Below are 16043 nucleotides of genomic sequence, written 5' to 3' on the forward strand. Positions count from 1 at the left end.
GGGTACACTCAACCCGAAAATAACTCAAATAGATGGAAAGCTAGCTAACTAGCTAATACCCAGCTATCCATCCAGCCAGCCAGCCAGCCAAATAGTCACACAGTTCGCTAGAAAATAGTTAGCTAATACATAGCCAGTCAGCTAAATAGCCACGCAGCTAGCCAGCTAATAGACAGCTAATGGGTAGCCAGCAATCCAGCCAGTCAGCTAGCCAAATAGCCACACAGCTAGCCAGCTAATAGATAATAGAGTCAAATCGATAGCTAATGCCTAGCTAGCTAGCTATCTAGAAAGATAGCCAGGCAGCCATGTAGCGAATAGCTAGCAAGCTAAATAGCTAGCCAGCCAACTAATAGATATTTAGCCAGATAGTAAGACAGATAGCTAACAGATAGCGAATAGATAGCTGATGAATAGCAAATAGCTATAGAATAGCTAGGTAGCCAGCTAGATAGCAAGCAGGATAGATAGATAGCGGGATTGCTAAAAAAGAAATAAGAATAAAGTCAAGGGAAAAGACAAAAACAGGTTTAATAACAATAGTAATAATCACAATAACACTGTATTTTCCGACATATAAGGCGCACAAGAGTATAAGGCGCACCCCCAACGAATGGTGTCTTTTTAACCCTTTTCCATATGTATAAGAACTATAAGGCGCATGTTCAATGACTGAAAAAGACATAATGTATAAATATACATGTTTTCTAAATATAAGGTACTCCAGATTATAAAATAGATAGCTAATAGCTAGCTAGCTAGATAGCTAATAGATAGATAGCTAGATAGCGAGCTAGGCAAAGAGCTAGCCAGATTGCTAATAGATAGTTATCTTGATGGCTAATGGCTGGCCAGCTACATAGCTAATATATAGCTAGCCAGCTATCTGGCTGGCTCTCTATTTGCGATCTGGCTGATTAGCTGTCTATCTGGCTAGCTATTAGCTATCAATTAGCTAGCAAGCTAGAATGAATAGACACACACAGTAGATGGAGCCAAACAAGCCTAATCTTCAAAATGGAAACATTGTATTCTCTCGCAGTCCAACAATGAAACCATTGTTCACTGACGTTGAGTCCATGAGCATGTTAGCATGAGGGAATAGCCTTAAGTCGTGCGTCCAACACAAATGCGACTGTGTAAGCGTGCGCGGGTTTGCGCGGGTGTGCGTGCAAGCACTCGACAGCAGATTTGAGGGGTGGCTGGAAGAAAAAGAAAAGGAGAAAACAAAACAAAACCCGAATAAATTCGGGAATGCCGCTTGACGTCATATTACCAATTCTTTACACCTTTATGTTAAAAAAATGATAAACTAATAACCTCAAGAAAGTTTTGGGTGTCTGACTAAAACATTTTTAAATGAAATACAAAAAAAAACCAGCCAAGATAGGAAATAAACGACGTTTGCGGTGCAGCGAGCCTTTTTAAAGGACAACCGACGTCTCCGGACAAGTTGTGTCCATAATTTGTAAAATGGCTTCAAATGACTTCTACTGAGCATATTTTACAAAGATTCCCCCGTATATAGCTATATTTTACCTTTTAAGACTCACGCTGAATATTCAGGAAGTTTTGTTTTGGAGTTGGTGACGAGTCCGTACGTTACGTCACTGAAGGAACGCCCCCGACCGAAAAAAGGACACAATGTAGCAGTCCTTCTATCACGTCAATGCATTTTGCTGTACTTTGTTTGGTCTGAAAACTTTTTGTAGCACCAAAAAGAGGCAGAAGATGGCGACAAAGCTCAGTGTAAGGAATTAATCAGCTGATTAATATTCATAACTGGATGAGTAACAAGAAAGCATCTTCTCCGATTCTGAAGCCATTGTTTTGATTCTCCAGCAAGGCAAGACGTCTTGGGATGACGCCACGAACAAGGGGGCGGGACCTTCTGAAACTGGCTACTTCCGGGTTCACTTTTTTTGCAGATTTTGGACACTTGAAGTCATTTTTATTGGTGTTTTGCATTTGACTAAAAATATCATACTGCGTGTTTTGGGTATTTTAGATGCTATAAAGTGTTTTTCTGGTGTCACAAAAACGTAATGTCGGTTGTCCTTTAAATCATAAATATGACTTGATTGACACTCGCATCAAAACTCACCGATTCTCAGAAACACGACCACGCTGAACATTGACAGCAAAGTTGGAATGACCACACCGAAGAAAGTGGACAGTTTTTTCGGTTGACTCGAATGAGAGAACCGGTGCCGGGGGACCGCCGGGTGCTCCTCCCGCACCTGGCCGGGCGTCGGTGCCCGCAGCTCGGATTCATTGACGCTGGTGGAGAGCCGGTAGTGAAGGAGTGGGGTCCGTTCTGACATCTTGAAACTCGACTCGCTTCAAGTCTTTTTTTTTTCTTGTGATTATCCTGATTATTGATTTGGATGAAAAAGCACGTCTATAAAGTTGCAATTATGAAAGTTAATCAGTGTGACATGTCCCAGCCGGAGACTCGAAAACCTGTTTCGTGGCTAACTAACAACATTGCCACGCCGGAAATAGATGTTTGAAAGAGGCGAAAAATGTAATGGTTTGCAATGCTGAAAGAATGTTCCAAAAAGTTTTAAAAGTTGAGTAGGCATCCATTCTAGAATCGCATGTTGGTCCACTTGTCTGCAAATCGGCTTGTGGGTTATCATGTGATGAATTAACCTGAGACTATAGTATTAGTAACATGCACTTCCGGTCTTGCTCTTCAAATTAAAAAGATTAACAACACGAGATAAACATTTCACGTGATCGTGACTATTGCAGGGAAAAATGAACTCTTGTTTTGTTGTATACTTAACATACATTCAATTAGAGTGAATGACAAGTGAAATAAATTACAGCAAAGTAAAGAAAATACAATTTCTGGTATTCTTGTGTTATATCCATCAAGTTTGACGAATACGTTTCCAGCCAAGTGATTACAATAAAATCGTATATTCCAATCTGACAACAAGTCTTTGTATTTCGCAAAGAAACCTTGCAATTGAAACACAAACATTATTGTTTTGAATAAATGCACACCTCCAATAACCACACATATTTTCCTGAATTCAGAACATATCGGCTCAGTAGGACTGGCCATCTGGTTTTGAGGGCAGATGCCCTATGGTCCACCATTTTTAGGAGTCAATGTGATACTATTTAAAGGACAACCGACCGTTGTTGTTTCCATAATTTGTAAAATCACTTGAAATGACTTCTACTGAGCGTATTTGACAAAGATTCCACCGCATATAGCTACATTTTACGTTTTAAGACTCGCGCTGAATATTCAGGAAGTCTTGTTTTCGAGTTGGTGACGATTCCAGAGGTGACGTCACAACTGGAACGCCCCTGACCGAGAAAGCGACACACAATGCATTTTGGATACTTTGTTTAGTCTGAAAACTTCGTGTTGATGGCGAAATTAGAAGGAAAACACATTAATAACGTAATGGTGAATCGTTGTGTGATGCACCAAGACTACTATTTGATACTAGTTGACACAAATTCCCAGCAGACAAATCAGCCCATTCCCAAAGGAGTTTGGGCGCCATCTTGTTCATTGAAGTTCATTGAAGCTACATTGAAGTCGTGACGCCTCAAAATAATCCGGAAGGACTGGATTTATTTAATCGATTGCAAACATTTATGCTTTCCTCTTCAAAACTATTTGAATCATATTTATAACTGGATGAGTAAGAAGAAAGCACCTTCTCCGAATCTGAAGCCATTGTTTTGATTCTAGAGCATGGCAACACGTCTTGGTGTGACGTCACGAACAAGGGGCGGGACCTTCTGAAACTGGCCACTTCCGGGGTCATTTTGAAGTAGTTTTGGGACACTTTAATTCATTTTTATTTGTGTTTTGCATTTAACTAAAAATATCAGACTGCGTGTTATGGGTATTTTATATGCTATAAAACGTTTTTCTGACGTCAGTTAGGAAACAAAAAATGGTGTCGGTTGGCCTTTTTTTTACATGCACAGATGGAAGTCAATAACGTGGCATTATGGGAGAAATGCAATCATTTCATACATTTAGGTTATATTTTTAGGTTGTCAATTTTACAACACATAATCTTGCCGGCTGTGCTTCTGGATGGTAAGGGCTGTTTCCGCAGCAACACCGAGCAGTAAGTGCCTTTTCAAAAGCTGGGCTATTATGTCACTTTTTTTTTTTATCATTGTACATAATGTAGCCACAACAGTCATTTGGGACACAGCGTCTTTAGCACAACGTGGGGATTTTGTCTTATTTCCTGCCGGGCTGCTGTCGCTGTGCTTTTGGTCTTTTAAAGAAGAGTGTTTTTTGTCCTTTTTTTGTTTTTACTTATATCTCTCAACAACACAGCATCTGCATCGAGGTGGACGTCTTCATCACAAAAGGATGAGGAGTTGTTCACGGAAGCCTGAGGCCTTGTCTTCTGAAGAGCATAATTGGATAAAGACAGTCACGCTTTCACGCAGTCAATAGAAATGTTGTTTTGTTTTTAAACGTTTTTTTTTTTTAACTTCTTCATTTCAAGGAAAAACTCAGATGACAAATATCAGATGTGAGCCAAAAAAAAATCCCGTTGACTGTTCACTGTTGACATAAGAAAAAACGAGGTCATCTTTAAAGGACAACCGACACCATTTTTTTGTTTGTTTCCTAACTAACATCAGAAAAACGTTTTATAGCATCTAAAACATCCAAAACACGGGTTATTTTTTGCTGTTTGGAAACTGTTGCTATGAAATCCAAGTGACTCTGCTTGCAGTTTCAAGATATCACCAGCTGAGGACAGTGTAGAACTACACAACACGAGAAGGCAACGGAGCACTCTGTTTTTTTTGCTCAGGCACACGACTTCAAACCTGATCTGGATGTGAATGTGAACGGTCAACATGTTCCATTGTCACCACGACATTATGTAAGGATGTGGCCAAAAAATCAATAATAATTCATCAGATATTTTCTAATGCCATATTAAAGTGCATTTAAATAGCTTTCAAATGATGTATAGATTATTGTTCTACAACAAATAATAAGGAAATACTGGAATTTTTAATTTTGGAAATATGAGGGATTTTCTGCTTGTAATTACAGTTAAAATATGAAAATCTGTTACCGAGGTTCTTTATTACAGTTTAAATTATCATAACTTTCTTAATTCTTGGCAGATTTTAACCAGTAAGGTACCATTGGAAAGCTTGTGAAATTCTAAACAAGAACAGAAAACACAAATAAAGATTCAAAATATAAATGATCAAATATCAACGATCGACTGCAGGCAGATTTTCGTCAAAAATCCAAAAATTGCTGTCACTGAATACTAGGAAAGAAAATTGCCAGCTCTGGAAATATAGATGCTAATGCTTCTTTTTGCTTGAAACTTGGCAGTTATGGAGAAAAATATATATTCTACCACTTCTGTGAGTTATAAAAATACAACTTATTCACCTTTAAAAACTGTAGTGTTAGCAAAAACAGCGTAAACTGCCATCCATTTCCCCTCCGTTTCTCGTTGTTGTATTTGGAAATTTCAAGAACCAGCATGAAGGGAAACGTGTGGAATACATCAATACGATATTAGCTAGCGAATAGATAGTCAATAGCTAGCAAATAGATAGCCAATAGCTAGCAAATAGATAGTCACTAGCTAGCGATTAGATAGCCAATAGCTAGCGAATAGCTAGCCTTTTGCTGGATTTTTTTTTTTTTTTGTGCGGGAGAGCAGTGGCAGCCATTCGCGCCAGTGTTTACACTACCCGGAAGTAACATGGCAGAAAAGTTATGAAAGGAAGAGGAAAGGAAAGAAAGAAGTAGAAAAATAAAAACACAACATGACTGAAAGCCTAGCGATGAAATCCACAGCCGGACACTGGGGGGCATCAGCTATCCTGTTGTTGTTATCCTTGGGGTACTTTAGCGACTGGCAGGATGAGCTTTTTGAGCCTCCATAATACGACCCCGTTTTGCTACAAAGTTCATGACTTTGTGTCTTATTTTCACACAGTCTGGTTATATTTACTGAACAAAGGGGCGGTCATTAATAACTGGCGGCAGACCACTGACATTCATTTTGTAATTAGCGTTAGCATATGCAGATTGCTCAAACATCGATGCATAGCAAGCAACTTCTTCCAACCGTTGTGGAACCAGTGCAGTGTATGATGCTTGTTGACCGAACAGCAGATTTTACTTGGCAAATTGGTCTAATGGTGATCCGGGTTGAGAGTGTGTGTGTGTGTGTGTGTGTGTGTGTGTGTGTGTGTGTGTGTGTGTGTGTGTGTGTGTGTGTGTGTGTGTGTGTGTGTGTGTGTGTGTGTGTGTGTGTGTGTGTGTGTGTGTGTGTAAAACTCATTTTCGGCACAAAAGGCAAACGACAAAGTGGATGGGAGCAGTTAATAACAGGGTGGTGGTCACCAGGGGTGTTGTCATAAACCAAATGGTGGTGCGAACGAGGCCACACGCCGAGTTGATAGACAGTATTATAAAGTGACAAAACATCTCTTTCAAAATAGAGGTGGATTGAGCTCGGAGATGGCAGGATGAGCAAGGCCATTTGAAGGACAACCGACACCACTTTTTTGTTTCCTAACTGACATCAGAAAAACGTTTTGTAGCATCTAAAATAGCCAAAACACGCAGGATGATATTTTTAGTCAAATGCAAAACACCGATAAAAATAACTTACAGTGTTCCAAAGTAGTGTTTTGAAGTAGTCCAAAACGACTTCAAAATGATGTCGGAAATGGCGGCTTTCAGAAGGTCCCGCCCCCTTGTTCGTGACGTCACGCCAGGACATCTTGCCTTACTGGAGAATCAAAACAATGGCTTCAGATTGGGAGAAGATGCTTTCTTGTGACTCATCCAGTTATGAATATGATTCAAATAGTTCTGAAGAGGAAAGCATAAATGTTTGCCATTGATTAAAGAAGTCCTTCCGTATCAATTCGAGCCGTCTGGACTCCAATGTAGCGTCCCGGAAAATGCAGAAGATGGCGACAAAGCTCCGTTGGAAATGGGTTGATTTGTCTGCTGGGAACTTGTGTCAGCGAATATCAAATAGAACTTTCAAATGTATAGGAAGCCAGTCAATGGTCAAGAATGCCGATTGCTTGAAAGACAGGGCTTGTCATTTTTTTGTTACCGTTGATGATGGGCCAAGACTAGCTCACCTCAACTCAAAACCATCGGGCTGTTTGTTAACTTTGAAGGTGCTGCTCTGAGCTACCATAACCCTGTAATACCTCGTCACTCTGCTTACCTGTTTTAATCTTTCAGGAGAGTTGTCAACTCTGGACCTCGGTCAGGGTTGGCTACGATTACCGTTGGCTTCCTCCCTTCTTCTCAATGATTTCCACAGCAAGGACTCACAGGGACTATAAAGGGTCCTGTGGATTCAATCAGGTCCATCAGTCAATACGAGAAGTTAGACAGACGTTTGAGGAGTCGTCAGGATCAAACTTTGCTTTGTAGACTGATTCTGAATCATCTTGCTCCAGATAACTCTGTAGGACACACAGGACAGGAAACGGAGTCAGAAGAAGGCAATCCAAAGCTACAATGAAGACCCCCACTGACAGACCAACAAATCCTCAGAAGGTTTGATCTACGGGCGCTATTTGAAAGGCAAATGTTCCATCTTGAAGGACTTTCGGATGCCTCCTTCCATTCTCTGTGTGACCCCCAGAGCTATAATTGACTCTCTCCACAGGACTCAGTTCTTTCCCTCAATCAAATACCCCCCCCCCCAACTCCTCTGGACCTGCTCTCGAAAGACTCCTTAATGTATGTGAAGCGTCATCAAAGAGTGGGATTTTAATGTCCTAATTTGTCTTTTTGAGACGGTTGTCAGATAGTAGAGGTCCTTCCACTCGCAACGCATCGCTGTACAATTAGGGACTGAGGTCTACTACCCAGTGTCGGAAACTCATGACAAAAAGTTAGCGGACACCAGGGCAGACAACTCTGAAAAGTTGCCTTTTGCTTTTCCCATTTTTCACAACTTGAAACACAATAAGACGACTGATTGCAAAAAACAAAAAAAAAAAAAAACATTGTTGCGAAGTATAAAGGATTTTTTTTTTTTATTAAGGAAGTACCTACCACAAAGATTTTGTTCCAGTTGTCGTTTGTCGTCATGGTGCACAATGCAATGTTTGCGTTGCGTTGTCTGCTAAAAGCTACGTGGACTGCTCTTTCTAAGCACCTTTCAAGTAGACTTTACAGTCACGGTATAGCCCTGTTTCGTGCTTGGGACTATACCGTGACTGTAAAGTGTACTTGAAAGTTTTAAAAAGCGTTTAGAAAGAAGAGTCCACTCGGCTTGTAGCTTTTGCGACGTCAAAGTTGTACGCCCCGGGCCTCCGGGCAGACGTTATTTCAAACACTTCTACTACCACAAGTGTGTGATTTCGCCACGCCGTTTCTACATTGCCGGTATGTAAACAGACAGAAATCTCGTGTAAGCAATCCAGGGGTGAGAAAGAAAGGTGGAAGTACAGTGACGCCGGCGGCGTCAACTCGGAGTAGCAAAGGACAGGTGGTAGCACACGTTTATCCCACGCTCTGCCATTCGATCAGACAGTAGCTTGGCCTTTCTTGACCCCTTTGGAAGCCGCAGGACTCCTGTAAACTTCAAAAGGGAGCGCGGAACACAAGCGAACAGTGAAGGGGGGCGAAGGGTGAAAGAAAAAACAGCATGCATGAAGTCAAGACAGCAGGTGTCGGTCAAAAGAAATGATCTGAGGGAGGATTTCCCAGCAGTTTTTAAGGCAAGACTCCCTGAAAGGAAAAAGGCATTTAAAGGACACCGACACCATTTTTTTGTTTGTTTCCTAACTGACATAAAAAAAAACCTTTTATAGCATCTAAAATAGCCAAAACACACAGGATGATATTTTTAGTCAAATTCAAAACACCAATAAGAATGACTTCAAGTGTCTAAAAAGTACTTCAATGTGAAACCGGAAGTGGCCAGTTTCAAAAGGTCCCGCCCCCAGTTCGTGAAGTCAGGCCAGGACGTCTTGCCTTGCTACAAAATCAAAACAATGGCTTCAGATTCGGAAAAGATGCTTTGTTGTTACTCATCCAGTGATGAATATGATTCAAATAGTTCTGAAGAGGAAAGCATACATGTTTGCAATCCATTCAAGAAGTCCTTCCGTATCAATTCGAGCCATCAGGACTCCAAAACACACAAAAAGACAGTTGGGGTTGTTCTTGTATCAAAATCGTCCTTTTAGGTGTTTAACCTTCCTAGAAAAGTACATTTTTACAATACAATACAATACATGGAATGCAATGAAATGCAATGCAATACAATACATATTGATTTTGATAGCGTTTTAACAACGCTTGAGGCTGTAACAAAGCACTTGACATGGACAGCAATCATATACAGGAAAAATAAAGCAGTGACAAAGATAGTAAAAAGCCCCAGGGAGTATAAGATTATATTATAAGTGTCTTATAATAATAATAATAATAATAATAATAATAATAATAATAATAATAATAATAATAATAATGCATTTCATTTCGAAGCGCCTTTCAAAACTCTCAAGGTCACTTTACAGTCACAGGATCACTTTTTCTGTGGGTGAGCAGTGGCAGCCACACACGCCAGCGTTCACTCAGCCCAGAAGTGATAGCGTCTGTGTTTTTTGTTTCCAATTCAAATTCAATGTCAGCGTTACAAGATGATGAACAAACGTTTGGTTTGAATCAAACGGTGCTGAAAAATAATAATAAGAGTTGATTTTGGCCAATCGTCAATTTTGTACACACACATTCTCACACACACACACACACCACTTGACTGGATAATGGCCGCTGAGTCAAAATGGCTCTTATTAGACTGTCGCCTCGAGTGCCATTCATCAGAATGACTCCGTGTTGACGTTTCATGCTTAGTTTACTAAAATGTGCGTGTGCGTGTGCGGTGACCAATTTTGGTGAAGTGAATTTCGGAAATGTGCCTCAAAGTGTGTGTGGAAGCAATTTCACTCGGGTGAACGCAAATGAGACCAACCTGACGCACTGTGCATGTGTTTTAAGGCGGCCATACTTAATGTTGGGGCCGGTATAAGTTTATTATGCCTTTTATTTGGTAAATTAGTATACATTTTATTTTCGTTAGTTTTTAATCAATAAGATTGCTATATACAGTGATACCTCGGTTTACAAACCCCTTGGCTTACAAACTTTTCGGTTTACGAACGTTACATTTATGAAAGTTTTACCTTGGCATACGAACTTTTTTCGTTCAACGAGTGACGTGTCGTTCGTGAACGAGCCCGTTCTTCTAACAACAAAATGGCAGCCGACTGTTTTTGTCCTCTATTCCCCGCCCCCAGTCTTCGGTTAAAGCCACGTGATTGGTCAAGAACGCAGCAGTGAGGGGGGGTGGTTTAAATATTAAAGAGACAGGCAGACGACAGTGAGAGAGTTTCAACTTTGATAGTTTAAAGGCAGAGTGTAGACTGCAAGGTTAAAATATCCCCTCAATCAGGCTCCACAAACAACCAGCACAAGCCATCTGTACACTTGATGCAAAAAGCTATCAACCAAGCTAAATAGAACACAATTAATGAGGAACAAGGTAAAATTATGGCAGAGAAAGCACCTACAAGGGATCGTTGCTCAAGATGGTGAAAGAAGAAGGCTAGGTTCCTCATCAAGTGTTTAATGCTGATGAAAGCGGCCACTCCATTCCATCAAGCCATCGACGACCATCACAAAGGTCAATACAACCACTTTATTATACAGTACAGTTTATTTCTTTCATTATAATACCATAGAACATTTATTATACATACAATAAGGTCTATTTTGTGTAGTTTTAATATTTATTTAGTAGAAAATTGTTTTATGGGGACCTGGGAACGGATTATTCTCATTTTAATGGTTTCCTATGGGAAATTCATTTTTGGGATACACATTTTTTGCCTTACACAGTCTGGGAACCAATTAAGTTCGTGAGCCAAGGTATCACTGTATCTGAAATATATATATATACATTTACCCCAATTTCCAAACAAATAATCACAGTTTAAAACTATATTTGAACACAATTAGAACAAAAACAGTGATAGGAGGTTAGCCACGTTTTCAAATATACAAACGTTCATTTTTTCTGACGTCATATTTGAGACTGTCTCTAAAATCGATGGCATCTATATGAATAAACATGGAGTCTGCATGACGTCTTCATTGTGCATATTGAGAGGAAAAGTCCTTTGGCTTCTTTCCGCCGAAGAAAGAGTGCAAAAATTAGCTTGACAAGTGATCGGTGCGCTTTCTTATTAACATCATTATTGACGTCATGCATGCATAACAGTGGCTGCAAGACGACGTGAGTCTCTTGTTCTTGTGCTGCGTCATTTTGTTCCCTGCCACATCAATGATGTGGTTAAAATTGACATCTGCCGCTCCTGTTGTGGGGAAAGCATTGATTTTAATGGCTTTCATCTCGAATTTTAAAAACAATTAACCGGGTGAGTCGACATAATGAGGCGATTTGATCCAAACCTGAGTCGTAAAGTCATTCAAAATGCCACCTTCAAAATGAAAGCGTGTAAAAACTAAGAGAACGCTTCTTGGCACTGTTTGAGACTTCTATTTATTTCCTGGATTACCGATAATACAAACAAACCGCTTATTTTATATTTGTTTATTTAAATTTAAACCTCAGCAGTGCATGCACTTATTAAAATCGCTTTTATTTTGTAGCTAGCCTACGCCGCTCGCCGGCGGTAGACTACCGTAATGCACAGTAGTGATGGGAAGTCCATCTCCTTTCAGAGAGCTGGTTCTTTTGGCTCGTCTCACTAAATAGAAACGGCTCTTTTGGCTCCCGAATGGCTTTTCTCTTTTTTTCTTTTTTTTTTTTTTTTTTTGCTTAAATTAATTCACTACCAAAAATCATGTAAAATTATGTAAAAAAAAAACGAATTACTCGTGTAAGAAATACACTATGTCAATATTTTTATTTATATGTGTGCACAGAAAGCATCCACTAACTTTCACTTTCCTTGTGGTTACTTTTTTGAATCATTCTTGGACTCCAGCACGTTCTTTGTCATATATTATATGATTGCGATGATTCTTTGAGAAAGTGAGAAAGTGTTTTCAGAATCAAAATTAGAATCAGAAGCCTTTTATAGCCCAACAATTGGGCTATTTCCTGCTTGGAATTAGCATAGTTTGGGTTGAGATCATAAGTATATTTTATGAATCCTTTGTCATCTAAAATTAAAAATGGCTGAAAATCAGAGGGGGCGAGTCGGCTCCGATTTCCGGCTCCTTGTTAGGAGGCGACTCTCTTCGTTCACTTCAGAGATCCGACTATAAGAACCGGCTCGTTCGCGAACGACCCATGGACAGTGTTATCAATCGATGTGACTAGTATTTTGCGAGTGGAGGCTAGCTTGAGCGCAGTGGCTAGGGGGGCAAGTGGTGCGATGGGGGGCTTGGGGGGGGTGTTCGCACATCTGCTAGGCGATTAGGACTCCCTGCCTTTAATATTCACGCCTCCCAAACCGAGCACCAAACAGCATGCGGTCCCAAGTGGGCGCTGCGTTGTCAGGCAGAGAAGTTTTGTGGGGGGGGGGGGGAGTGACTTGTCAATGGCGGCGGTGGTGGTCGTGCGGTGATATCGTTAAACAATTCGTATTAATGGCTCTGCGAGCGCCTGTCAGACGGTGGCAAATACACAGCGCCGTGATTGAGAGTGTGTATCCATCCCATGGAACCACGACGCACCATTACGGAGGATGTGTGACCACCGCCAGCTTCCTCACGCACGCGCGTCAAATAACGGGCTTTCAATGGACACGCACGCATTTCCGAGTGGAAATCTCTTGTTGGTGCTCAATGTTGCGAAGAAGGAATGAATCATTCATTAGGAAAGAAATACACAGACTGGAAGACAGATGGATTAGATAGATGGGTGGGTCAATAGATCGATCGATCTATCAAGATCGATTGATAGATCGATCGATAGATCAATCAATAGATTGGTAGATCGATAAATAGATAAATACAGTAGCTAGCTAGCCTCCTAGCTAATTAGGTAGCTAGCTAGCCAGACAGACAGATCGATAACTCCTTGCTGAACACAACCCCAAATTCATAAATATGGTTAGATACGTATATGACTAAATCACGTGTTATTTTGATAGCACTACTGTTGCCGAGAAAAATATGTAATGTACTTCAGAGTTTGCCATTTTGGTTGTTGTTGTTTTTTCAACAAAAAATAACACATTACAACAGTGATTTTCAACCACTGTGCCGTGAGAAACTATCCAATGCCCCTTTTTAAAAATGTTACATTTTACAAATATTTCTGACTCATTTTCTCCCAATATTATGTCATTGTCCGGCGTCCGTGCTGAAAGACTGGGAGGGTAATTTAATATTCGTCCGTGTGGCAACACGTCACTGATTGCCTCGTTCCTGCGAGATAGTTAGCGGTGTAACGCAAAACAAATCTGATGTAAAAAAAAAAAACGTGCCCTGGTTCAAAAAAAGGTTGCAAAACACTGCATTGCAGTACAGTATATCGTAGTTTTCTACGAAACGAGAACGAGTTAACTTGAAGGGTTTAAAGTTCCTTCCCTCCACATGTTAAACTACTTTGAAAACATGGACTGGATTCAGTCCAATACACAAAATTGTCCCAGCGATTTTTTTGTTGTTTTTTGGTCAACTCTCCAATGGACAATTCGGAACGCCATTGACCCTAATGAATGACCGACTGCAAGGTAAAAAGCTTCACTTAGTACTCGATGATGAAGTGCTAACAGGCCATCATCGACTCTCATTGTTAGAGATGAGGGGGGCGGTGGGCTTGCGGCGTGAATCCCCACACCTCGTGGGAAGTGGCTCCCACAGGAGACGTTCTGTGACATATGTATTTAAATAACACCTTGGGAGGGGGGGTAAAACCCAAAACCGATTGGACGTGACACGTTGACACCCGAAGAAAGTGTTACTTGTGGAAATATTTCCCACAGTCCATAATGTGCACGGTGGGAGGGGATGGAAGGGGGTGGGGGTGTTAAAGTCTTATGGTTAATGCACTCACTTCTCACAGACAAGCCGTTTATTGATTTTAGTTGAATGTAGTTTGTACGTTACAGTGAGTTATATTCCACCGCGATTGTTTCTGTCCAGTGAAACGAGCGTATTCTGTACTCGCAGTCGTATATCATTGCATTCGTGGGGAGTACGTAATCTTTTTCGTGGGATTTTCCAAGCGATGCAGTTTATGCTTCCATATTACACGTTTCCCTCCATGTTGGTTCTTCAAATTTCCCAATATGACAACGAGAAATGGGGGGGGGGGGGGGGGGGAATTTATTGAAATTTACGCTCTTTTTGCCAACACAACTGTTTATAAAGGCGAGTAAGTTGTATTTTTACAACTCATAGAAGTGGTGCAATATATATTTTTCTCCATAACTGCCAAGTTTCAAGCAGAAAGAAGCATTAGCATATATATTTCTAGAGCTCGCAATTTTCTTTGCTAGTATTCAGTGACAGCCATTTTGGATTTCTGACGAAAATCTGCCTGCATTCGATCGTTGATATTTGCTCATTTTTATTTTCAATATTTTCTGGTGTTGTCTGTTATTGTTTAGAATTTCAAAAGCTTTCCAATGGTAACTTACTCGTTGGGATCTGCCAGAAATTAAGAAAGTTATGATAGTTTAAAGTGTAATAAAGAACTCGCTCACAGATTTTCATTGTTTTAACTGTCATTACACGCAGAAAATCCCCTCATATTTCGAAAATTACAATTATTTCCTGATTATTTGTCATAGAACAATAATCTATACATCATTTGAAAGCTATTTAAATGCACTTTAATATGGTATTCGAAAATGTATGAAGAATTATTAATGAAAAATGTTGTCACATCCCTATTTAATGTGCGTTGATGTGATGCCTCACGCTGCTTTTTGTGTGTGTATGTACCATACATGTCGTATATACAGTAATTTATTTGAAATACGCATTTGGGGTTTTGATGCCAATGTATTTTTCCCCGTGTCTGAAAATGCCCTGAAGATAAATTCTACTTGAAATAGTTTTTGGCATGTACGCTGGCTCATTCGATTGAATGACATCATGCACGGTGGTTGTGATTTTAAGTGCAAGCGTCCAGTTTTGAACTCAGCGGGATAGCCAAAAGAAACAAAACAAAGAAGAAAAAGCCAATCCACATCGAATGGCGTTGTCTCGAGCTCTTCCAAATATTTTCATTTGTTTCTGTTAAGTCACTTAAGGTCTGAGAGGCTCAGCCAACTAAAAAAAATAATAAAAAACACTCATGCATTTTCCACAATCCTCTACAAGCTATATTTCATCCTCTACCAATTCTATTGCATTGTTTCATTGATGTATTCGTTGAGTCATTCGACTTTAAAGGACAACCGACACCATTTTTTTGTTTCCTAACTGACATCAGAAAAACGTTTGATAGCATCTAAAATACCCAAAACACGCAGGATGAGATTTTTAGTCCAATGCAAAAACACCAATAAAATGAGCTCAAAAGTGGGGGGATTCAAAAAGTCCCGCCCCCTCGTTCGTGACGTCACGCATGGATACTCCTTCACAAACTGCCTTGCTCCAGAATCAAAACTTCAGCGAGTTCAGATTGGGAGAAGATCCTTTCTTGTTACTCATCCAGTTATGAATATGATTCAAATAGTTCGGAAGAGGAAAGCATTAATGTTTGCCATTGATTAAAGGATAGATAGATAGATAGATAGATAGATAGATAGATAGATAGATAGATAGATAGATAGATAGATAGATAGATAGATAGATAGATAGATAGATAGATAGATAGATAGATAGATAGATAGATAGATAGATAGATAGCGAGCTAACTAACTCGCTAGCTGATAGATATAGATTTGACTAGCTATCGAGAAAGCTAGATAAATGATAGATGGATGGCTGGTTGGATGGATGGAGGACCAAATGACCAAAATAGGCCATTCAAGGTAGAAGTTTTAGTCTTCTAGGGGCCCCTAGTGGCGGTGGTGGTGGGAAGAGGGTG

At 40.2% G+C, this 16043-nt stretch overlaps 1 protein-coding gene and 1 long non-coding RNA gene across 3 annotated transcripts in view; both read right to left on the reverse strand.

Annotated features, from left to right (window-relative positions):
• Positions 1 to 2692, reverse strand: part of LOC148888826 (solute carrier family 12 member 9) — a 30451-nt gene extending 27759 nt beyond the window's left edge. For both annotated transcript variants that reach the window (XR_016117195.1, XM_089014139.1), the window contains exon 1: positions 2105 to 2692. Coding sequence is in view for 1 of the 2 variants with exons in the window: in XM_089014139.1 (XP_088870265.1) it covers positions 2105 to 2324 (220 nt within the window). In the remaining variant the exon portion in view is untranslated. The remainder of the gene's footprint in view (positions 1 to 2104) is intronic.
• A 7891-nt stretch (positions 2693 to 10583) lies between these two features.
• LOC148888827 (uncharacterized) overlaps positions 10584 to 16043 on the reverse strand; it is a 28922-nt gene continuing 23462 nt past the window's right edge. The window contains exon 5 of the long non-coding RNA XR_016117254.1: positions 10584 to 11400. This is a non-coding gene — a long non-coding RNA (uncharacterized LOC148888827). The remainder of the gene's footprint in view (positions 11401 to 16043) is intronic.

Source organism: Hippocampus bargibanti, linkage group LG14 (assembly GCF_051943395.1).
Source record: "Hippocampus bargibanti isolate YZ-2025 linkage group LG14, ASM5194339v1, whole genome shotgun sequence".
Taxonomy (NCBI): Eukaryota; Metazoa; Chordata; class Actinopteri; order Syngnathiformes; family Syngnathidae; genus Hippocampus; species Hippocampus bargibanti.